Source organism: Miniopterus natalensis, chromosome 13, assembly GCF_054644295.1.
Source record: "Miniopterus natalensis isolate mMinNat1 chromosome 13, mMinNat1.hap1, whole genome shotgun sequence".
Lineage (NCBI taxonomy): Eukaryota > Metazoa > Chordata > Mammalia > Chiroptera > Miniopteridae > Miniopterus > Miniopterus natalensis.
Genome location: NC_142093.1, coordinates 18833246 through 18859055, shown reverse-complemented (window position 1 = coordinate 18859055; position 25810 = coordinate 18833246). Strand labels below are relative to the sequence as shown.

General features: G+C 43.1%; 1 protein-coding gene across 4 annotated transcripts in view; it reads left to right on the top strand.

Annotated features, from left to right (window-relative positions):
• The window catches only part of SLC8A1 (solute carrier family 8 member A1), a 249026-nt gene extending 223595 nt beyond the window's left edge, over window positions 1-25431 (top strand). For all 4 annotated transcript variants that reach the window (XM_087823509.1, XM_087823508.1, XM_087823512.1 and 1 more), the window contains 2 exons: window positions 8508-8783; window positions 21928-25431. In XM_087823509.1, coding sequence (XP_087679635.1) covers window positions 8508-8783; window positions 21928-22304 — 653 coding nt within the window. In that variant the 3' untranslated portion in view covers window positions 22305-25431. The remainder of the gene's footprint in view (window positions 1-8507; window positions 8784-21927) is intronic.
• Window positions 25432-25810: the final 379 nt, after the last annotated feature.

Here is a 25810-nt window from a genome sequence, read left to right as displayed (position 1 = left end):
CTCGATTCTCAACACCCACCTTAACCAGCCTACTCTCTTAAAAAAAAAAGTATTCATGCACAGTGAGGGCATGGAGGTCGTCCATCTGAATTCCACTAATGAGCTAATCCTCCCACCACAAACCGATATTACTACATATAAGATCATAGCTTCTCTTAAAAATTTCAAGTATCTTGTTAGCGGTACAAAAGAGAAAGTTATCAACTGCTAACATCGACTTCCAGGACAAGAAATGGAAGCACGGGAGCATCTGTGAGATGCCAGGGACACGTAACTCATCAAAGTCTCTTTGTTGTCAGTGGAGGACCCTGGTTACTGGAATCTCTTTGAAAATCACAGCAGAGGGGAGAGAGTGGGCAAGCAGATGAGGGGCGCCCTGAGTCATCGCAATTGCTTTGCCCTGTGCAAATGGACGCCACGATCAGAACCTTAGATTCTCAGCTGTATCACCACTTTGCCAGCAAATCAACTCACAAACCCTGTGATCAGAACAAAGTCCCTTCAAGGGATCCTGAGACCAGGAAAGCAGTCACCGAGGAGGGGAGTTGTTGTTGCTGAAGGTCTAGTAGAGTCCTTCTCATTTGCTACACAGAGAGACAGATACTTGCCCAAATGAGAGAATCCCACTTCCCAACAGGGCCAATTTTCCCAAAGATAAAAAGAAAACCAGACTCTTTAGGAAGAAGAAAGGAAGTAGAGCCATCCATTCATTCCCTAAAGAAGCATTCAATGATTTATATATACCATATGCGAGGGCTACTTTAAGGAGGGTAGTTATTTCCCTATTACACTTTTCATAAAACAGCTAAATGAACTCAGATTAAGTTATCAGAATGGATTTTTGCTGGACAAACCACAGAGATTTTTCAGTGGGTCAAGTAATTGCAGTGAAGTAGTGGAAAGAGTCTTAGATCTCATAAGCATCACTTAAACTGTCTGAGCCTTGGTTTCTTCATCTTTAAAATGGAGAAAACAATACCTACTTTGGACAGGTTGTTGGGAAGATGAAGATAAAGTGGGGTGTATATATTTCCCCACATGCAGGAAGGTAAGCACTCGCCAAGTAAACCCAAATTCACAGATTAATCACAGCAGCATCTTAAAATTCAGATGGTCCTCATACTCCTCTGCGTGTGGGGCAGCCTCTGAGACACAGCAACCCAACCCTTTATATAAATGTCAACATTTTCCTAGGGCATAACATGGAGCAGTTTGTTGAAAACAAAAGGGTTACTGCTGCCCAAACAGTTCCTCCAAGGCTCAACTTCCCACAAGCCAGGAGGCTAATTCACACAGCTGCTGATTTACAAGGTATTGTCAGAGCCCCCAGGCCAGTCTTAGAGCCCTGTATGCCCACCTACTACCCACTGTACCTAAACCATCTCAACCAGCAGGAGGCAGCTACCCTTGCTGAGTATCAGTACCTGTTGAGGGTTTATTTCTTAGGTGCACAAGTCTGTAGGGAATATGCTTCTCTCTATTGCTGAAGCCTGGATTTCTGCTACTCCTACAATCCATAAAGGGTAAGAGGGCCCTGAGTTTCAAGATTCTCAGCCTGATGTGGACTTATTTTACAAAAACAAACAAACAAAGCTTGGGGCAAAAACTCAAAAGACCAGTTGTGTCAACCTAAGCTCATTTAGGAACACTTAGAGCACATAGAGGAATTCTTAAGAGAGAGACAGGCTAAGCAGTCGGTTTTCAGCTTTAACCTGATTCATCTTGCCAACAGTCAACCTTGCACGGAGCTAGAACTCCTTAGTGGATCCATTTTTCATCTTGGCTGTGGCTGCATTTGCTGAGAAATATTTCTGTCACATTAGATATATCTTGTGCTCTATTAACCATCCTAACAAGGTCCATAATGGCCTGAGCTGGTAAGCATTCTGTTGTCTGTGGGAAATTTCACCCAGATGTTCATTTGTCCAGACAGGATTGGAGGTTATTCACAGAGAGTGAGTTGCCTTTTCACATCCTTTCAAGTACTGTCACACGTCACCTGTGCCTCAACTTCCAAAGTCGAGCTGTAACTAGCACTGGTACTATGGGACAGAATGGCCCATAGCTGTCTCTAGCTTGAACGTAGAGGGTGGGGATGATTCATAGGACCTATACAGGTGTCCTCTACGAACGGGCCAGCAAGCCAAGTTACAAGGCTATAACAATCTTGAACTCAGTCTCCTAGATATGGGATTCTAGGCATGGAGTCTCCACACTAATTTGGTTTCCCACTAGCTAGTGAAAGAAGATGTCTCAGCAAACCACCAGCCTCGCTCTCAGGCCTTTGGCTGCATGGGACTAGGACAGTAGGACTAGAAGCCAACAGCCAGGGCTCACATCCTCCCCAAGGACAAGCAGCTACACCAAGAGACTTTTTCACAGTCCAAATAAATTCTGAAGAAGGCTTCAAGAAGGAAAGTTTTTTAAAAAAAGAGCTGCAATGATGTCAAAGTATATGTTTTCTACTGACAAGGTTTAACTTGGACTGAAAAGATAGTAAGTAGTCATTTGGATAGATGAATGATTGTACGGTTGTGTCCCCAGAATCTGTTACACCAGTGTGGGAAATGGAAGGCATGACCTAGAAATGGCATTGAAACAGTGGGTTGCTGTTAATTGATATGTGTCAGTGAGCTCTATATCTGACAATGTGCAATTGGCCACCAAAAGCCCAATGCATACATTGCTGAAAGTCAATGTGTCCAGAGGGAGAAAGGGGAAAGGCTGCCCCAGGACAGACAAATTAAGTGCCTCTTGGAGCTGCATTCATCCCCAAGCACCATGTTCTAAAAAGGAAGGTTATGACTAACTTAAGAGTGCTCAGAGGAGCATGACCAGCCTGACAAAGCATCCTAGGGTGAGGACAGAGAGTGATGTGAAAGTGACCAGCGACAAGTGCCTGGAGGAATGTCATGTGGAGCCAGATTGAATTTGTTCCTTATGGCATAAGGGATGGGACCTGGACAATTAGTGGAACCTAAGGGCCCAAGATGACAGCTTGAGCTGCTAAAGCTTGACTGTGAGATCATGAAAGCCCTATTAGCTGAGAATCAAGGGCGGCACCAGTGACCATTTGGCAGACATTTTAAAGGAATTCATGTTAAATAGGGAGTTGACCTTGGCAAGCTCTGAAACCCTCCCAATGCTTTAAGTCCAGTTATTTTCTAATACCTATATGTTTCAGTTGATAGAATCAAATACCTGCCTTTTTTCTCTGTCTTTGGAAACCCATAGATCTATAAACTTGAGTATATGTTTTGAGGTCTCTCTTGATAAGAAATTATCTTATAATATAGTTGGTCAAAAAATTGCACCATCTACTTTTCATCAGAGAATATATAAGTACTTCCCGACCATTAGGTTAGAGGGAAATGTTTATAGTACTTCTCCCAAATCCAGAACAAGAGGTAGGTCAATTCTTGTTAGGGTATTAAATTTAGAGGTATATAGAAATTGTTAAGGGTCGGAAGAGATCAATAAATGTTTTCTTACTAGAAATAAGATACAAGCATGTAAAAGGGAAAGGAAAAGTTTTTAGATCACTGAGTGAGCAGGATGGTAAAAGTTTAACTCAAGCTCTTGTGTATCAAATACACAGACACACACACACACATACATACAGATACAAGAAAACAAACAAAAATTCATCAATTAAATCACAGTTCTCATTTTTTTCTCTTAAAATTAGAAGGGGTAAATTAGCTGATTGCTAAGATGTCTCTCATCTTAAATATTTTATGATTTTGTAAGAACCTATGAAAGCAAAGACAAATGGAAATGTACAACGAAAGAGAAGAACTTGATTTGCAATGACTATGTATCAGGTTGCGAAAGAAAGTGATAGATATGGAGGAGAAAGCCCATTCCATCAAGTTAACTTGATAATTGGAAAACAACGAACCTTGGTGCTCAGAAACTAAAGAGACACAAAATTACAATCAACGCCATTTGGAAAAAAGGGAACACAACTTCAGGAAGAAATTACGCCCCAAACAATGTGTGTAGAATGTAGGAAACCACTATAGTGATCCAGCTTCACAGTTATTGGTTTGTACACTACGCAGGGCTGCTAAGTAACACTTGGGCTCGGGTCACATGGACAGTATGGTTGGCCACAGGTGTCATCCTATATCCATCCTGTCATAATTCTGGAAAGTGTTCTGAGCATTCTCACTATTCCATAGTGAAGGATCCTCTTACAGAATAAAAACGCACTAATTATGGATATAAATAAATACCCAGAAAGAATCGAAAGCCAGACACTTCCTCAGGGTAACAGCAGCATCCATTCCCCAGACGACTTCCCCTTACAGAATTGTGATGATGTAGGCTGTTTCCCAACAGCTAGAGGCAAACCAGCATGTTTGATTCCAGACTAGAATGGCTGACCTTTGACAGCTAGGAATGGAAATAAGAACTTGTCACACTCTAAATTACTAATTCCAAAATGACCGCAACTGTGACGCCCTCCCTTTATTTATTGTCTAGTTTTCTGCGTTTTGTTGATTCTCAAGGGCTTGAGAAAGAACATGTGGCTGACTGCTGAAAATATATCTAGAAAATAAGTTAGAACGTAAGCATTACTGATCGGTGTTTTCACATTCCTTAAAAAAGCAACGTTGCATTTATAGAGCATTTAGGCATAGGAAGAATTTGCAGATTGAAACTTCGAATCAATCTCTGACAGATGCTATACTCAACTTGCTTCAACAAGACATCACGAGCAGTAAATGGCCCCCGGGCTGTGAGGTCAAATACCAACGCAGCCACTTGTCAACTGTGTAATTATTTTAGAAAGTTGCTTAAATTCTCTGCATTTCACTCAGGTTCTTCATATGCGCAATGGGATTAATAATGCCCACCTCTCAGGGTTATTGTAAGGATTAAACAAAGTCAGGCATCCTACTCTCTCCCTCTGTTGGTTTCTTTTCTTAAAATCAGGCATCTTGGAGAAGCTGCAGGAACTATGTTTCATTCAAACAGAATGTAGATTCTGTGAAATCTTACCACCTTCCTTCTGATAAGTAACAGTGATGGGACATGGCGCGTCTGTGTGCAGAGGGGCTCACAGTTTTAGACAGCTCTGGGGTCTGGGAGCTAGGAAACTCATTTGACTGGTGAGGAACTGAAGCTCAGGAAGCTCAAGTGTCTTCCCCCGAAACAAGCGATCGGAACTAGAAATTGACTTACACTTTATGGCCCAAGTGTCTACTACACTCCAGTAGCCTCTTTTTCTGGTTCTCAAAGCTTTCCCCGAGGCCAAGCCCGGAGCGCCTGTAAGGGATGTAAACTCATCTCTGGTTTACTTTAGACGTCGTGTGATCGCAGGTGCCACGCCCAGGGCTTGCCTTTCGTGATCGCTCTGTTCTCATGCTCCAGAGCAGGGTCAGCGCAAGTACTCATATCAATAGCTGAAGTGATACTCTTTTCACCTATTTGTGGTTTTAATGATTTGGCTATTTCTGTAGTTATATTTTTAGGACATCCAACATGTATCAAGAAAACCATTTAAAAGGCCATGAGGCAGATTAATCAAATACAGTTTTTTTTGTTCTCTTTCCATTAGCAGAATCCATAAAGCTGAAAAGAAGGATTCTGAGCTAAGAGGATCCTCTGCTTGGGCTGCTATAAAAGGAAACCCACCATCCTGCCTGTTTCTTTGCTAAATGCAGAGGAGGGGCTGGAAAGAATGACGTAGCCTCTAGGAACCTGGGCTGGCAAACCTACAGACCTGGGCAGATTACAATCAACTTTGCTGTCACATAAAAAGTGCTCCTGCCCTGGTTGGTGTGGTTCAGTGGCTAGAGCACCAGCCTGCACATCGAAGGGTCCCAGGTTCGATTCCCGGTCAAAGGCACGAACCTGGGCTGCAGGTCCGATCCCCAGCCCCAGTCTGGGCGCATGCAGGAGGCAACCCATCATTGTGTCTCTCTCACATTGATGTTTCTCTCTCCCTCTCCCTCTCCCTCCCTCCCTTCTACTCTTTCTAAAAATCAATGGAAAAAAATATCTTCTGTTGAGGATTAACAACAACAACAAAAAGATGCTCCCAGACCTTTTTTTTTTTTTTTAATGTCCACTGATCTTTGCAAGTAACTGACTTTTAAGTATAGTCCAGATGGTGATGGATGAACATAATATTTCTCTGTCCTCCGAGACAGGGTAATTGTGCATCGCGCACAGCCAGCAGTGGTCATTTTTAATATTTAAATGACATCTGAGTTGGAGATTAAAATTTGTAAAGAGCAGCAAGATCCCAGGAAAAGGAATGGAAAGCCACTTCTACTTTCAAATGCAATAAAACAGATGGGCCTCCCATTCCAGACACAAGCATTAAAATATTTAAGATTCCTTGTAATGCTAGAAGCCCACAGGAGGAAATCTCAATCTCCTTTCTTCCTCCCTCCCTCCCCCTCTCTCATTTTGCATTGCACAATTATAGATCATGAAGTTGACTCCAGAGGGCAAGATTACATATTGTTTTTAAAAGCCTAGAATGCAACCTTAGGACCCCGCATCCTGATTAAGCAATTAAATAGGGAAACACAGTCACAATCCTTAAGTATAGGAAAAGTCACACCCTTTTCAACCAGTTGACGTGACTGACTCAAGTTCCCTACCAAATTAGTCTCCCAAGGTGACCCCAGTCATCTGCTGGGGGCTTCCTCCCAACAGTTCATTGGAGACCTTACAAAGCCTCAAGGTGAAGCTGCTTTCTCCACAGATCCTCCAAGTTGATTTGCATAGTAATTCTGACCATGACCTCGCGGAAGAGTGGGCCACTGCCCCTTCTCTCTTCCTGTAAAGGACAGGTGACAAATCCAGACATTTCTCTTTCCATGTTTTGTGAGAGGCACACTTCCCCCAAAGCTCCTCTGTTCTGAGGGTTTTTCCAACATGAGCTGCGCCAGACGGCCTCACCGCGGAGTGTCTCTCGAGGAGCACTCACCGTTGCTGTGTTGGCAATCGCAGGTCAAGCAGTCGCCCAGGAAGTCGGACAGCCTCCCCCGCTGCCAGCTGCACTAGGTGACTGAGGGACAGTAGATCCCTGGTGACAAGGTTGGGGGCTGGGGGTGGTCAACAGAGTCCTCCAGGAGAAATTCTTCTTTCCAAATGGTCACAGAACATAGGAATATATATGTATCTGCCACCACTTTAGAAAGCGCTGACATTCAATATCCCAATTTTAAAATATATGAGTGGGGATTATGTCACATTATAAATTGTCTCCATTTTAGAGTACTGTTATTGATTTCTAGGTTCCTTTAAATAGTAAGCTTCATGCATTTCTTTCTGCGTTGATAGGATAACCTAATTGGCAAAATTATGATATGTGTATATATTATGTAGTTAACTAGCTATATAAAGTCAGTAGAAATTAATGCATGTATTTATTCACTTCACAAGCTTTTAACCAGCTTATTCCACATGCTGGAAATGGGACCAAACATTAGGACCACAAAAATGGACAAATTCCTGCCCTTGAAGGGCTCACTGTTACCTGGGGAAAAGAGGCAAAGTGATCAGGCATAATCTAGAGACGGTTTCATTGGATTCATGCATGACCGTCACCTAGAGGGCCAGTTCAAACAGATTTCTGGGCCACCTCCCCACTGCCCTAGTTTCTGATTCAGTGGGGCCAGAAATGTGCTTTCTAACAAGTTCCCTGGTGGTGCTGCTGCAGCTGGGGGTCCACAGTTTGAGAACCACTGACCTAGTGTTACAGGTATTGGTAACAGGTATTGGGGGGGGGGGGGGCCTGTGGCAGCTCTGAGGAAGTTCCCAGCTCTGGCTGGAAGGCGAGGGGGTTCAGAGAAGGTTTCCTAAAGGAAGTGAGTCTTAAAGGACAATGGGGAAGGATAAGGAGAGGGGATTGGGACATGCCAAGTACATTTAGTTCTAGAAGACAAAAGGAGAAAGTACATATGGTTTGAAAAAGAATGCAGATCATTCCATTTGGCCCTGGAGATAGAGCTGGAGAAACAGGCAGCTCCAGAGCCACAGCTGAGGGCCCTGTGTGGACACTGTCCTCTTAGTGATTATGGACGCGTGACTGTCCAGCGCTGAAGTTGGAAAACAACACGCGTTCCAAGGAAAGACTCCTGGCAGGAGAATCCTGTCAGTTATCTTTCTTCAGAAGAGGCTTCCTTCTGAGCCTGGCATGGGGCTTTCCAGCCTCTTGGAAGAAATCCTGGTCATTTCTCTGAAGTGACCAATCTCACTGGAGGTGACAGGAGAGTAGAAAGGGTATGTTGATTACATATAACCAGAACTGGGGGAGGGGGGGAGTTTTTGCCATTGACCCATGACGCTGAGCGTGACATTGAACATGATACAATAATTGTTTCATTACGATTGACTCTTGGAAAACCTTAAGCTTCACCCACCTCTAATGGCCTCCTGGTCACTCAGAGTGGAGGGGTGACAGGCCTAGGAAGGAGGGATTGGGAGACGGAGACCCTGACAGCAGAGGTTGTGATGAATGTGCTTCGTTCCTCTCTCTCTAGGAGAAGATGATGACGAAGACGAATGTGGGGAGGAGAAGCTGCCCTCCTGTTTCGATTACGTGATGCACTTTCTGACTGTGTTCTGGAAGGTCCTCTTTGCCTTCGTGCCCCCTACTGAATACTGGAATGGCTGGGCGTGTTTCATTGTCTCCATCATCATGATCGGCGTACTGACAGCTTTCATCGGTGACCTGGCCTCCCACTTCGGCTGCACCATTGGTCTGAAAGATTCTGTGACTGCGGTAGTGTTCGTCGCGCTTGGAACTTCAGTACCAGGTAGAGAATACATCTGCCTTATGATCTTATCCTGCCTAACAATTTCAAGGACTGTGATAACAAACCAGGCTTCTGAAAGACAGGAGCCCAAAGATATAAATAATGTCACTGCCAGAACATTGTCATGGCATTTGTCAAGGTTGGAAAGCTGGTCGGTACCATCACAATGACAGGAAAGCGTTCCCAGTGGGACCGCATGGCCTGCATGGCGAGAGCGCGTTGATTTGATGGATTGGTAGATGAGTTTCCCAATACAATTAGCCCTCTCAAACTGACAAAACAAAACAAAATTACAGAATCATCTTCAAGAACAAAATTTCCATCTTTTCTATAATTAGTCAAGTTTGGATGATTTCCATGAAACACTGTCTTCATTGGGTAACTAAGATAAATACTTCCTGAAGACCTGTTATGATAGTCTCTTGACTCAAGTATTAATGGGAGTAAATAAAAAGAGGCAGACGTTGATCAGGACAGGGGAAAAGTAACCTCACAGAGTGCTCATTTCATGGACATACCTCCATTCATTCCTATAAGCTGAACTTTTCTTCCAGCCCACAACTGTAGCTCACTATGGTTGCTCAGGCTTCTGAGTAAGACATCCTCCTCCCAAGCATGACATTGACAGCAGTAATTTTCAAACTCTGAAGAGCATCAAAATTATCTGGGAGTTTTCTTTAAAACACACAAATGCTCTGAAGAGCATCAAAATTATCTGGGAGTTTTCTTTAAAACACACCACCAACCTCTGGAATCAGAAGATCTAGAGAAAGGGCCCAGAGATGTGTTTTGAGCTCACAGGTGGTTCTGCTGCATGTCAGAGCTCTTTGTGACTGAAGTGCTGGTCCTGTTCCCCGTGTTGACATGTTGACATGTCAACCTCATGTCAAGATGTACAGCCTCAATTTGAGCAACTTGCATTCTCTACCAAGTAGCAGGTCCTTGACGTGGGGGAAAGGCAGGACTTGAGAGGAAATACCACCCTGCTGATGGTACCATTCAAGGTTCCACAGTTACCACAGCCTTCATGCCAATGCTGTGATTTCTAACACTTGCCATTGTTGGCAGCCTTGGCTTTTGGTTTTGAGTCTGAAAACAAATACAGTTTAAATCACATCTCTCTCTTTGTTGAAATCCTCTAGTTGTTTCCCACTCAGATTCGTATCATCTCAGTGACTGAATATAAGTTACTTAACTTCTCTGAGCCTCGGTTTCTTTGTTTGTAAAATCTGGATAACCATACTTAACTTGCAGAAATGTGGTCAGGACTGGAAAAAACACCTATGAATTATGCATCTAGTAAAGCTACTGGGACATGGAAGTAATTTAATGAAATAGTAGCTTTTGCAATTATTTATGTTGCATAACTTAGGAGGACCTGACCAGAAAGCATCTTGACACCCTGTCCTTGAGTAACCAGGGATGAAGTGTCCAGATTTACCCTGGTCGACCATAGCACATGTGCTACCCAACTGATAAACCGTTTGGGAATCCTAATCAAGAGGCCTGGCATGGTTTTGGTGTCCCATTGAGTCAATGGAGCCGGGGATTTAGAATGTATGCTTACCCTGCCTTAGGGAGCAGAGCTAGGGCTATGCGAAGTCTTCCAGTTGACTGCTGGTCCTCAGAGCAGAGCAGGCTTCCTATCAACCTCAGCTCTGTTCCAGCAGTTCCATGTTTGGTCTTTATTCTGGATTTTTTCCAAAAATGACCAGAAATTTACCAAGTAGGAGGAAAATTGTAAAGTATTCATAGTTCAAGTTGCGTTGTTTATATACAGCTAACGGAACTAAACATCATGGTTATCCATTGCTCTGTCTGTGGTTATTATAGGAAATGTTTTGGGGTCTACTTTGCCTAAGGCTTAAATCGCTGTATCAAATGGGGCCCACATGAGCACACACTGTTGGCTGTGGGTTTTAACCCTTGAGGAGAATATGTTCAAATTATGGTAATGAAGGCAAAATTGGGTCTCTCGTCACAATTATTCAAAGTCAGCAGTTGGTACTAGCAAATGCATCTTTTGCTTTCAAAAGGATTTTGAAAATGTTTTTCCTACATCAAATCCTTATTCCAAAATATGCGTTTTTTTAATTTCCCAACTCCTCATCACAATACCTCAAAACTGGCTCCTTTGTCTAATACCAATCTTCCAAAATGGCTTTCTGCATCTTTTGCATTAATGCTTTTGAATAGTGTGCAGTCATATGATTAAAAAATATTTTTCCATAACCTGAAATGTGTATCACAGTAAACCTGTGTTTGGAGGAGTCACTTGTTCTGCCACTTAAAGCCAGCTCAGTTCCCAGAGAGAGGCATCCAGAGGTAAGAAAGCCTACTGGGGCACATGTAACAGAATCATTTGTTGTCAAAATGGTTTCCCTACACTGCCATCAATTCTTCCATTGGGATACAGATTTCCTTGCTGTGTTATTGGGAGAATTTCTGTAATTTGTTGCAGTATTAACTGTGCAGCATGCTCCCCAAACAATACATTCATAGGTAATTGCAAATAATCATATCTATATAAACAGACTTTTATTTTCAAAAAACAGCTGTGCAAATTGAACAAGATGCGGAATGAACATAATATTTCTGACTTTATTCTTCAACACTGATGATTCTGAGCAGTGCTTTTATCTCCTGACTTAAAAAATAATAATAATGTGGTTCCCAGATGACAAAGCCCAGTTGCTACAGGCAGGAGCAGAATGGGGAAAACTCACCCTCTTTGCTTCTCGCCTCCCATTAATTGGCATTGGTCCTGGAGTCCAGCTTTTTCTCTAAGCTGATGTCTTTTTCTTTCTTTCAGGACACAATGTTTTATTTATTATTTCAAGATAGCATTAGAATTCAAATATATTAAGCCAAGTTGTGTTTTTTCTTTTTATTGTTGACTCTATTATAGCTGTCCCCCATTTCCCTCCCCTTTGCCTCCCTCCACTCTGCCCCCTCCCCTCCTAGACCTTCACTACATTATGGTCTGTGTCCATGGGCTATGCATATATGCATATATATTCTTTGGTTGATCTCTTCCTGTCCTCTCTACCTGCCTCCCCTCTGAGATCTGTCCGTCTGTTCCTTGTATCCATTAGGCTGATGTCTTGACACTTTTCCTAAAGTAGAAGAGCTCCTGGCTAGTGTCCAATATACTGCTGCGTCTTTCTAGGTGAGACAGATTCTTAGTTTGTGCTGGCCTGAAGGGCACTGGAAACTTTCCCTGCCTGAAGGCAGGATTAAATATCATTTGAAGTATTTTTTACCATATTGCTCAAAGTTCATGGGAAAAAGAGATTGACTTTCTAGGCGAGACAGCTTCTTCCACATACCAGCTGGTAGCAAATGCTCATTATAACCTGCTGGCAGAGAAAGATTTCTCAGGGTCTTCCCTCTTCCCAACCATAGGGATGCATGGGAGAGCTTACAAACCCATGCAGGTTAGTAGAAGAAGGACCTGCTAGTCCTGAATCACCTTTTACAGAGCTACCCGTCTGGAGAAGAGTCCTGAACAGTCTCTTTCCACTTCTGTGCATCTCTTGTATTCATAAACTCTTCAAAGTGTGGCAGCCATGCGATTAAAATGTTTTTCTGTGACATGAAATGTGGATTGCGGTCGGGGATGAGCTAGGGCCTGGTCTCCAGCCCTCTTCTCTTCTTGGCCAATGCTCACTCCCTGGGCCAGCACATCAATCTCCATGCCTTAAATGCCATCCATAGGTCAATGATCACCAAATGTGTATCTCCAGCCTTGAGTTGCCCCTGAGCTCTAGATTCATATACCAACTGTTTTCCCTGTATCGAGGCCAGATGTGTAATTTGCAGCTCAAAATTACCATGTCCAAAATAGAACTGTTGATTTCCATTGCCTAAGTGCTTTATCCTTCAACCAACCCATTTCTCTCCAGGAAAACAGTACCATCATCCACCCAGGTGTCCTTCGTCCCTTCTCATCCCCACAGTCAGTCCATTTATAACTCCTGCAGATCTTTCCTCCAAAGTGTATCTTGATCGAACCCCCTTAGCACTCTCTCCCCCACTACCCTTCTGGTCTAGACAGTAGTTGTCTCTCCCTCAGATCTGCACCATAGCCTTCTATCTGTCTTCCTGCTTCTGCCATGGATTGTTGTAAGATATAAATCAGGCACATTTCAAGAGCTTCCTCCTTCACTTAGCATCGCTCTGGCTCATAAAGACCTATGTGATTCAGCACTACCCATCTTTCCATTGCATGTCCCTCCTTGCCCACTATTCTTTAGCCCCACTGGCCTCTCTACTGTCCTCCACGCACCAAGTTCCTTCCTTTCCCAGGGTTGCACTAGCTGTCTAAGATGCTCTTATACAAGACTGGCCCTTTGTCTCAATCACAACTCATCTTAAATGTCACTTCTTGGACGAGACCTTTCCTAACCATGCAATGTGAAGGGGTCGACCAGTTCTTCTGTATTATATCACCCTATTTTCTGAATTTATTACTATCTGGATTTTTTTTATTTATTCAAATAAATATTATTGTTTAACTCTCCTCACTGAAATGTAAACTTCACTGGAGCAGAAACCTTGCCTTTTCCCTCTTTGTCATATCCCTGGCTTCTAGAATAATACCTACCTCACACCATCTCTATAGACGTTCGCAAACTACAAGTATAAGTAAGATATATTTGGTATTCATTGCTTTGTAGATACATGGATTTTTATACATTTTAAAACAGCTTCACTACCCTCCCCCCACAGTAACCTTGGCTCGTATAATAGGAATTGTTGGAGGAAGTATCGTGCAATGGTACTTGGAATTAGGCCATGGGGTGAATCTTGGGTAACACCCCATGTTTAATGATATATAAATGCTAAATGTCCTTGGCCAGTTCAGTCAGTTAGTTGATCACAACACAGTGCTAAGGAGGTAACTCTCATAAGTTCAGCTTCTTACTCTCATTCATTACCCAGCACGTCACCCTGGACCAATACAAGCCCAAGGAAACCGCGAGGCAGAGAGCAGAGACCGAGGCCTATTGAACAGAGGCCATGAGCATGATCTCCCTGCACAAAGAATGACACAGTCTCGTATGACACGTGGTAGATTCGAAAAAGGGAAATGTGGGCTATAAAGAAGCCCAGCTTAATGGCCACATCGTGGGTACCGCATGAGCAACAAAATGAATTTAAGGCCCGCTTGTATTTTTAGAAGGGGAGGCAAATAAAATGCTAACTCAATTTAAAAGGCAGACTTTACATGTGACTATAAAAGAATTTTAATATCTGTTGGGGAAAGTGCATATTATAGCTATGAAATCATGGTGCTTGGCATTTGTGCGCAGTGCCAGCTGGAATGCCATCATCATTCCTCAGCACACAGACCTCACATCCTGCCTTTTCCTGGGAATGAAACATAAGCTACATAGGGCTTGTTTATACTCTGCTTGATTCCAGAAAAGGATTTAAATCTATAAAATGCCTTCACGTTGTTCAGCTACCTTTTCTGGCACATGATCCAGAAATGTTAAATCTGTCTGTGACCATATTTGTTTAGCTCAGCACATATAAATCCTGTATTTCGTGCACAAGGAGAAAATAGCTTATTTTGGTTCTGTCACTTACAATCAGAAAGTTACATGTTGTGTTTGTCCACCCCCCCCCCCACCTCCCAAACACCCTGGAGCCCAGGGGGCTTTGGGGCATGGTCTTCTATAAACTGCAGCTATTATTAGGTTATCACTGTAAAGATCATGGCTTGAGACAACAAGCAGGACTTGCTGTAGTTCTGACCTAAAATGACCCCCACTGGGATCTGCACATGGGCCTAGCAGAGGACTAATTGTACCTTTTCATTCCTGAGAACAGTTGCAAAACAACAAATAACCATCAATGTGCAAAAGGGTAATGGAAATGTCCTTCTCTGAAGGATTCTCTGCATGGTGATGTCAGATGGCTGAAATACAGCAAACCTGAACCAACCCCTTGTCACACCGGAGAGCATCAGCTCGGGCTGCTCAGAGGGGTCCCCCTCAGTGTAAACCACATGGTTCCAGGTAGTACCTGCCCACCCTTCCATCTGTGCTTTACTCTGAGGGACAAAAGGGACAAGCCTGGCATCAGTGACTTCTGCTGTGTCAAGTATTCTTAATCTGAGAGTGAAGATTAAGCTCTGTCCTGCACAACTTCTATGCCTGAGTTGAGCCTACTGTGGAATATTAGTGTCAACTAATATTCAGAATTAAAAAACAACAACTATGTTCCGACAGACAATGTCAGCCTCTAACTAAGAAGCCTAACATCAAATATTCAACTGATCTTCCCTCTGTACTAGTCATGAGGCACTGAAAAGGAGATTGCTACCTTTTTTTAAAAAATTAAAGCCAAGGAAGCAGTGCGATGGAGTGGCAAGGCATAGGCTTAAGAGCCATTCTGCATTGGTTTTCATTTGGTCATTCTACAAACATTCTGTGAGCTCCTACTAGGTACTAGGCCCTGTTCTACATGGTGGGTGGAGGTGGAGGGATAAACAAGACAGACATTTTATGTTTAACCCTATGAAGTTCACACTCCAGAGGGAGGAGACAGATACTTAAAAACATGATCAAATCTCCGATAGCAATGAGGATGGACACTTGAATAAAACAGGATTACGGGATCCTGGAATGGAGTGTGTACGCATGCAGGGGTATTTTAATAGGGTGGCGTGACTGCTTGTACCACTAATCTTTGGCAAATTACCTAATCACTCAGACCTCCGGTTTTCCCAAGGCAAATTTACCCAGGCAGTTCTAGTCTCAGGAATTATGAAAATGTGTTACTTTTTCTGGGTCCCACTTCAAACAGTAATGCCTTTGAAGTATAGCAGGTCCTTGAATAATGTCCTTTCATCCAAAGTCATCTCATTATAATGTTGATGAGATGCCTCAGGAACTTAACTCATTTATATCAATTTACAGATGGTAAAATAAACTCTTGTTTATATCAATTAACATGTGGTGAAATTGTTGTTTCACCAAAGTCCTAAGAACCTTTCGCTGACCTTAAATGAGGACTTAAATTATTTGGTGTTTTCCTTGTCTGGCACCTGGGATGCTTTTACAGCCCCCTCTGTTCTTACCAGCTAGTACCAAGTGCCCTGGGTTTTCATCCCCAGCACCCATTCTCGCAATCTAAATATTCTGGGTTAGTTATGACTTTGGAATATTCACCAGATGACCCACATTAAAGCATCAGTGACTAATGATAGTTTCATAAGGGCAGAGCATTTGCATTTAATACAAGAAGTGTTTCAACAATAACCACATTTGCATAGCTTCATTGTTTAAAAAGTACATTTGTATAATTTATCTCTTTGGTATCCACAGCAGCCCTGAAAGTTAGGCAATCTGAATGCGTTATCAGATTCAGAGCATGGGGTAATATCTGGCAAGAACAGGATTTGATGAAGGATCCTGGAAACAAGCCTGCAGCGTAAGGACCTGGGCATTAGGAATTAGAGTGTGGATTATAATCCCACCCCACTCATATTCCATCTGACCTCTAGGGAGCTTCAGTTTCCTCTCCTGAAAAAATGGGGCTGATGGTACTATTCATCTCAAATGTCAGGAAAAGCAATAATATAACAGTGCACTGAAAATTATAAGACATTGTAAGAATAAGGGATACTTGTCAAAAGACTTTTATTAAGTATCTACTCAGAGCTGTGCTAGTGCCTGGGAGAGAGATAAAGACAAACTTGACATTAGGGCTCAGCATCATAGCATATTCTTAACAGCTTGGATAGAGCCCTACACCTTGTTTTCTGGTCTTTGCATTACAAATTACATGTCTAGTAAGAGCCCAAGTACCGGTGATGAAAGACTTGGGTAGTATGTCCCTTCCCAGATATCTCAAGGGCACAAATCTCTTAACAAGCTTGTAAAAAGTATTTTTCAGGTCATGTGAATATGCAAAGCAGCTGTGGGTTGAAGTCAATAAAACATACTGTTAGTAAATAAAATATAATGTTGCTATAACACAGAATGCAAATTAAGAGAGAACTTTGGCTCTATTCTACAGTCCATCATTGCTTGACAGGCGTGGTGGGAAGGAAACAGACAAATACACATCTTCCCTCCCGGCCAGTCCTGGGCAAATTTTATAATCAGTGAGGTGTGTTTTTGAGGATTCTTGTTCCACTTTATGGCCTGTCCCAGGCACCTCCTTGACTCTAATTGCCTGGATCCATAGATTTAGCATCACACCATCAGAGTCCTTTGTAGCTCATTAAGGCTACCTGGAGGTGAGAGTGGGAAGGTTCTGGTTTAATTTTTCTCCAGGTTTTTCTATCAGAGCCTTCTCAGCTATCTCTGGCTCTGGCCTGGAGTGGGGCACCGATGGCTTTACCATTTCTAATTATCTTGAATATAGTTATTGTTGTTAATCTTTTACAGTGCCTAATTTATAAATTAAACTTTATCATAGGTAGGTAGGTATGTATAGGAAAAAATATAGTATATATAGGGTTCGGTACTGTCCCCAATTTCAGGCATCTGCTGGGGGTCTTGAAAGTATCCCCTGTAGATAAGGAGAGCACTGTTCTCTGGGATTCAGTTTTCTCATCTATAAATTGGGGATAATAATAGTACCTACCTCATACAGTGTTGTGTGGATTAAATGAGAATCCATATACAGTGTCATAAATGTTAACTATTGTTTTTGTCGTCATCACCATCATTTCTAGACATCAAGGACAAATACATTTCCCCATAATCCTGCAAAAGATCTCTTAACCCTAAATCACCTAGCTGAAGGAAACCATAATGAAAATTATAACATCAATAACATTTGTCATCAGAACACAGAATTCTAAACGATCATCAGCAATATTTGCTGTGCACCTATTAGTTTTCTTGACACCAGGCTAAGCCTTTTTGCATTCCTTCTTTTAGTCATCTTTATAGCCATATAAATGGAGACATTTATCTTCCCTATTTTACAGATGAGATATCTAAGGCTTAGGGAGGTTAGTCACCCTGAGGTCACTGGAAAATGGAAGTAGGATCAGGTTCCATTCCGTAGCTTAGCGCCTTACTACCACACCTAGACACGCTGCGCAGGCCACGGCGGCTGGGACTGGCCTTCTTCAGTAACAATAGTGGTGACCCACGGAGCAACACGGACTCGGGTGACCAAATTAGCACTTCCAGTAGCCTCAGCTTACTAAGTATCTCCATGCCAAGGAGAACCACTGATCCACATGAGCCAGCTGGGGACTGGCAGAGGCCGCGCTCGACATTCAGCTGCCTGTTTACCAGGCTGATCAGAGGAGCAGGCGAGCGAGATCCCCACAGCGAAGGTGCCGCCCCTGCCGGAGCACACGGAGCCTGACCCACCAGAACCCCGTTCACCCGGGGCCCCGGAGAGCCAGCTCAGAGCGCCTGGCTAGTTAGTTTAGGGCTCCTCTCTGAGCACCGGGGGGGCGGGGAATGACCGAGCCATCAATCAAACAGAATAAGTACCGTCTCAAATAAACTCTGAGTTCTTTCAAAGGCTCAAAATGTTTTTTGTTGACATCAAAGAATTAGAACCAGGGATTTTAGAAAATTTTAGCGCACCCCGTGAAGCTTGGGGTTGCAGGAAAACTTGGATCCTCTCTTGAGCATCTGTGAACATCGTACTGAAAAATAATCCCATTCTGGGTGTGTTTAAGAGAGGAGTATTATCTTTTTTCTTTTTAGAACATTCATCAAATTACAGTTTGAAAGGCAGATCAGATAGCACGGTTGCTTAGTGCTCCTCCTCTGCCTTGTGTTCCCTGGGGGGAAAACATCCCCAGTATTTTTCTCTTTTAATTAAAATTAATATTTTTTTTAATTTAAAATATACCAGGATTTTAGATTCATAATAGAACTAATTCCCAGGGTGCAAACATTCAAGTTATATGAAAAAGAAAAATAATCTGTGTTTTGATAACAAGAATGGTAGTTTTTTGTTGATCTGTGTGTCAGAGCTATTCCGTACAGGGAGGTTCGATTACTGGTGGGGCACATGCCTGGATTGTGGGCTTGATCCCCAGTGGGGGACATGCAGGAGGCAGCCGATTGATGTTTCTCTCTCACATCAGTATTTCTCCCATCTTCTCCCTTCCTCTCTCTCAAAAAATCAATTTTTAAAAAATCACATGTAAAAAAGAAAACAAAACTAGTGCTCAGGCCCACTCCAGACCTATGAAGCAGACACTTGGGTGGGGCTGGCAAGTTGGTATTTTTCAAATGTTGCCCTGGTGATTCTGATTTGCAGCTGAGGACGGATAGACGCAGGTATTCCGATCTGTCAGCACAAGTTCTCCTGGGCTTTTTATTTACCCCTGTTTTCCTCTTTTCTAAAAATAAGTCATGCCACTGTCTCTGTTACTTTTTCATTCTCTTCAGGGACAACTTTTATGGGCAGAAATTTTAAGTGTTTTTCCCTTTTTCAGTTTTTACAATCCCTCTCCTAACTGGTCATTAATCAATCCAGCGTCTGTAATTCCCTGATCTCTTAGACCTCACTTGGAAGCCAAACAAGGACTCTTTTTCATAAACCAGTGAAGTGCGTGTATGCATGTGAGTGAGGGAGTGTGGTTTTCACACTTACTTGGTAAATAAGTATCACAACTAAAGACAAAACCTTGTTAAGGTCCCAGTGACAGCAGAAGAATTAGTGTATAAATAAATAATATTTCTATTTGAATTCTAAAAGAGCAAGACAAGCAGTGCATACAAGAGAGGCAAGAACAGAGAAGAGGAATGCACGCATCATTTAAGCAAAGACTCCTGCCTTTCAGCCACTCATGAGATTAGGGCCTTAAGCCAGAACATCTCATGTCTTTTTATGACTTGGGGTATATGGAATTTTCAAAATAAAGAATCTCTTTGATTTTAAGGAACAATTTTATGCTCTATTATATTTTTAAATGCAGAGGACCATAAAGTTAATACATCTTTAAAGAGTGCTATAACTCCCCCAAAGTTTAGAATCATTACATCAAGTCAGAATTCCTTACCACTTGTGGGTTCTCTTGGGATCTGGCTCTGTTGTATTATAAAAATAGCAAATAATATCGAGCATTAAGTGGCAGGTCCTATGCTGAGTGCTGTTCATGTTCACTCATTTCCTTTAAAACCCTATAAAGCAGGTAAGCTTCTTACCTGGCAAGTGGAAGAGCCAGAATTCAACTAATTTAATGGTCCTCCTCCCTTGGCCTTTCATGGTATGCCTGCTGGAACGGGGTTTTGAAAAAATAAGCACAGCATAACTTGAGTGGGAGGACTTCAGAGTTAAGCAGTCCCAGCCCTTCCACCAAGCCCACCCAAGTTGCTTTACGAGCAAATGACCACTATATCTGAGGACATCACTGTCTTTCAGAGAAATCAGCTGCTCCTTACTTCTTTCCAGTTAGCTGCTTCCCTAGAACTCACAGATCTTTTCCTCCCAGCAAGGCCCCCCAAACTGTGGGCTGTTGGAGCAACAGCCTCTATTTCCATGCTTTAAAGCTTTGGTTCTCAAGCCTCGGTGTAAACAAGAATAACCTAAGGCACGTGTTTAAATGCACACCCCTGTGTCTCTTTCCTCAGAGGGCCTGATTAAGTAGGTTGAGGGTGGAGCCCCAAATGATTGTTTTTTAACTAGGCTCTCCCAGTATTTTCCGATGCCAGTGGTGTGCCAGCGTGTTTAACATTACACGCAGTGTTTGAAACACAGTCATTGCTGCTACCGTGATGGCTGGCCAATATGATTTCAAGGAAATAATTTTGCCAACACTTCTTATCTGTTATTGAAAGATAAATGACTCTGTGTTGTATGGTTTAATATCATAAATATTGCCACAATATTGATCAATGGCAGTATCTTAAGGTCTAGAGACCTTTCTTCCTAAGATCTTCAAATATTTCATTTAGGTCATTTATTCTTTAAAAGAAGATATCATCATTAGTCAGTTCTAATGAAGCAAGGTGGTCATGGACAAAGTCCTACAAAAAAAGAAAAGTCATACCAAAATCCTGTCTGTGAATTGAGTCTTTTGATGTATCCTGAGCAGCACCCAAACAGTAAAGTTATGGAGAGTCTTAGAGATGTTCTAGTCTAACTAATAGATGTCAAAACCAGAACCTAAACAAGTGAAGTGTCTTGCCCAAGAACATACCGTTAGAAGAGCCGAGAGCGTCTCCTTGATAAGGCTTCTCCCACTCCTACACCACGAAGCTCTGTACCCGCTTCATCTGTCTCATATCGTCAGTAATCACAGACGCTGGGGGATGCAAGCATGCACCCATCAGCAGGCTGCGCTTCAGGTAAAATCACTTTCAGTGCCGGCTCCTAAGCACAAATCACTTGAGAGTTAACAGCTGGCCCCAAAGTATGCTAAGAGTCAAGGATAAAATAAATCATCTGGGGTGAAGCCCTTGCTCTAGAGATGATCCATAAATGTGTCACCTGCAGGACTGTCCAAAAGAGCCTTTCTCCAGAAGAGGTGTTTAAGGCTTTGTCTATATGTAACTATAAAGTTTGAGAAATTCAGGTAAAAAACAATTTCTGGAAGAAAAGGAAGTGAGTTGACCTATGGCTGTGTACCACCCAGATGACCTAGCCAAGGTTATATATAGTGAAATCGAGACAGGTCTACAGAGAACAGTTATGTCCTGACTCGATGATGTGTTGTTTAATTCCAGCCACAGCTGCCTCCCAAACAAATCTCTCCTGCTATTGATTTACAGTCATGGGTACCAAGGATTGTATGACTAATCAAAAATTTATTAGAATTCAAGGTGGCAGTTAAAAGCAAAAATTCCTATTAGAAATCTGGCCTGAAGCATACTTGTAGACCCCACAGGCTCTGATGTAGATGGGCTATGATCACTCTGAAAAATGCTGGCCTGTAAGTTCAGTATTACTAAGAACTGCGGTATCTGTGGGTAGAGAACTTGACCAAGATCACCTGTAACAGCCAGCACTGAGTCCTCGAATCCTGACACCTGGATCCTGTTGTTCTGACCACCCCAGTGGGACACCAGAGAACGTCACAGCCCTGTGGGGTCACTGGGTTTCCACTGGGGGTTGATTCTGGAGTACACAGCGGAAGCTTCCAGCACTCCCCACCCATCTCTAGAAGGCTCATTAACAGTCTTGCCTCTTTGCTCTTCCTCTGCAGACACATTTGCAAGCAAAGTGGCCGCCACCCAGGACCAGTACGCAGACGCGTCCATCGGCAACGTCACTGGCAGCAACGCGGTGAACGTCTTCCTGGGAATCGGCGTGGCCTGGTCCATCGCTGCCATCTACCACGCGGCCAACGGGGAACAGTTCAAAGTGTCCCCTGGCACGCTAGCTTTCTCTGTCACTCTCTTCACCATTTTTGCTTTCATCAATGTGGGGGTGCTGCTGTATCGGCGGAGGCCAGAAATCGGAGGTGAGCTGGGTGGGCCCCGGACTGCCAAGCTCCTCACGTCCTCCCTCTTTGTGCTCCTGTGGCTCTTGTACATTTTCTTCTCCTCTCTGGAGGCCTACTGCCACATAAAAGGCTTCTAAAGGAACATCAGATAGAGTAAATTTATATATATATACATATATACATACAGAATTATGTACAGTGAACAGAGGAAACTGACACTTGTCATGTTCTCTTACCTGCTGATGGAATCCAGCTTCAAGAGCATTCTTACTAGGGCTGAAGCGAGAAGCCATCACCTCCCATTCCCAGGGGCGTCGTCATTGAACGAGGCGTGGAGGCAGGGCCGTCTTGGCAGCCCGGCCTAGAAGGGCTGTGTTCTCTCCAGGTTCATAAATCGTTAAGTCTTTGATTTGTTTTCTGTTTTGGCTTGTTTTGGGTAGGGGTTGGGAGGTGGTTGATGTTTGCCTTTCATTTTGTTTTAGTTTTGTTTTGTTTCTTTTGTTGGGAAGATGGGGGTTCTCGCTTCTCTCGTGGGAGGTGACGACCAAGCTAAATGCAAATGGATTTGGGGGTAAAAATTTAAGTCTATAAGATTACTCTCCCTTCCCCCAAACACTTTAAAAGTTATTTTGGATTAAGAAAGGATATGGGCACGGAAGAAGAAAGAAGCACGTCTTCACTATGTCAGTAAACCGGAGCTCAGCTCTGGAACAAGAGCAGAGGCGAACTGCCTCCGAGAAGCCCGGGAGCTGGAATGGAGCCAGGACAAGTGCGGGGTGCAGATTCCGCCTGCCGTTTAAGATACACTGCCTGGCACTCTTGTTCAACAGGTACAGGAATAACGCGCCTAGACCCCCGGGAACACGCAAAATCCTTTCTTTCTTCTCCCGTTAGCTCTGGATTGTGATTGGCAAGGCCCTCATTCTGGGGTTCCAGCCCAGCTAACTCCCCAGGTGCCCGCCCCCCCTTCCCCTGCCCCCCCCCCATGCAAACAGGAAGAACAAGTAGCTCCATTCAGAAAGCTGTCACCCTTCTCCATTTGCATCCATCCGTGTCCCAGTCCCACGCTGCTGTTGCCTGGGCTCGTGTTGGTTTTACTTTCAAAAGCATCCATGGCTTGCACAGCCCCGGTCCGGTCACGCCTGAGCGTCTGCTCCCCTTCGTGTGCCTGTTTGGGAATGTTGTTGTGATAGTTACACGGTGCATGGACGAAAACAAATAAAACAAAGCAAAGCGTTCTCTGTATATAGTAGAGCATAGCGCACACCCATCTCCCGGTCGGCAGCGCCAGGGGACACTGAAGACAGGAGTGAGTTTCTTTCCAGCCCGGCTGTGGCTTCCGTGCAGTGACTGCGTCTGTGACCAGGGCTGCCAGGAGGAAATGGCTCGTGCTCGCGGAGCTGCACATTCATTTCTAAGAAGCAATAACTGTCACGGGGAGAGTGAAAGCTGTGGGGAGGACAGCAGGCAAAGTGCAAAGGATCTTCCTGGAAAATGAGCCATGTGCAACTCACCAGAGCCTCTAAAAACCCGCCCGCTGCTTCGGGAAGGCCCCGGAAAGGTGCGGCGGGGGTGCGCTAGGCGCGCCTGGCCTGCGGGAGCCTCTGTTTTCACAGCGCCCGCCCCTGAAGTATTTATTTCACATCTGCTCTGTCTGGCACAGATGGTAGATAGTGCTGGTTTGTTCCTTTTATTTTTTTATGTGAAAGGCTATTTTGAGCCCTGTTTCTTTCACGTCCAGACCCCTCTGATTGTATCTGCAGTTCCTGAGTAGGAAAGAAGCCAGGCTGACCAAAGGGTCTTCACAAATGAGTCTTCTGCACTCATGACTAAGGGGTGGGCAATTAAAGGGGAAGATGAGTGCCTCCCGGCAGGGCTACACTGGAGGTTTTAACCCTGGAAAGGGAATGGCTCTTTCTATTTCAAAATACCAAAGAGCACGGATAAACCCACATTCCATAGTAGTGAGTCCGCTAATGAGAAAAAACGGAGTCACGGTGGTCCCCTCGCAGAGATTTCTCAACCTGTAAAGATTCCCAGGCTGGAGACACTCCTAGCCCTCTGTATTGATTCAAAGATACTTAAGAAGTAAAAACTGTTGAGAGCTATTTTCTCTTTTTCCACTCAATGATCATGATCATTCATCATTTACTAGCTATTTAGTGACTGAATGAATAATTAAATGCTGGCTACCCACTCAATAGGCCAGGTACTATGTTACCTCCTGGGGACTAAACCATGATCCCTGCCTTCAGGGGGTTCAAAGTTAATGTAATTGCTCTTTCCATGAGTAACAGTTAACCCAGACACAAGGAAACAGATTTATCTTGCAAGGAAAAAGACAATTATGAAACTTTAAAAATAAACACATTGAAATTGTGCAAAATACAATTATTCAAATGCCTAAGGATTTTGTTGTTGTTGTTGTTGTTTGAACTAAGAGAGTATAAAGAAAGCATAGATTAGGAAAAGCATCCTAGGTGTCCTTGGCCAATCTTGCAGATAGCACATCTCCTCATCTTAAACCAAGAAAGGCAATCATGTCGGTATTCCGAATCACTGAGAAGGCCCAGTTAATCCCAGTTTGTATCTTGGTTTAGCAACAATACTTTTCTGTGCCCCCACCTCAACAATTCTTCTTATCTCCTGGAGACTCGCTCCTGACCTATCATGGCCCAACACACTGGTGGCCTAACTCCTTTGGGGGGTCACACTCCAACTCCCTTTTTTTCCCCGAAGATTTACTAAATGGAAAGCTATCCTAGAAACACCAAGTAAATATTGTCAAGGGATATAAGCTGTTTAAACATTAGAAAGATTTTGCACTCATTTTTAGCCATATTTGGAACGTCAGTGATCCCGTAGCAAATTGTCACAGAGGACTTTTGAGGAATTCTTGCCATTGGTCAATTTCAATTTCAAAGCTTTTCGGTTTGTTTGCTTTTTAAATTTTTATGTTATAGGGAAACTATGATTCTGGTTGTTCAGGGTTTGTTAGTAATTCTAGTTGTGTAAAATTATTTTATTTTGTTTGATTATTTTATTTTGTGTGTATTGTGCACAGCTTTAGGGGGAAATGCATTCATCGTGCGGTTCCTCATCCATGGTACACGTTATGGACACAGACGAATAAAGCTTCTCATTGTTTCTGACTTAATCACTAGTGATACAGCATATTCTGTACGGAATGTTTTCTCTCTTCTCATTGTCATCTACTTCATTCTTTTGTTTTCATGTTTTAAAGAAATAAAAACCCAAAAGGTATTATTGTGCAATTGGTATCCTTGTCCAAAAGAAAGAAAATAGGTATATTAGTATTCGACTTTTACAAATATAAAGCCTTTTCAATGTCCCAAGAGAGCACAGTATGAGAATATTGTCTATCTGACAGTGTTGAGATGCATGTTGGACATGTCACCATCTCACTAATTGTTTTCTTACATCATTTATTGCCACTTTATCTGCATCCTTTCTGCATCCAAGAACATGAGCCCCCAAACAGTTACACATCAGACCACTTTTTAACACCTGGGGTATTGTATCAAATCAGTCAATTGTATCAAATCCCAATTGACTGATTTGATACAATCATCAGAAGTGTGTAACTAGTTGCTTCCCTAATTGTGCACCGTATACATGTAAA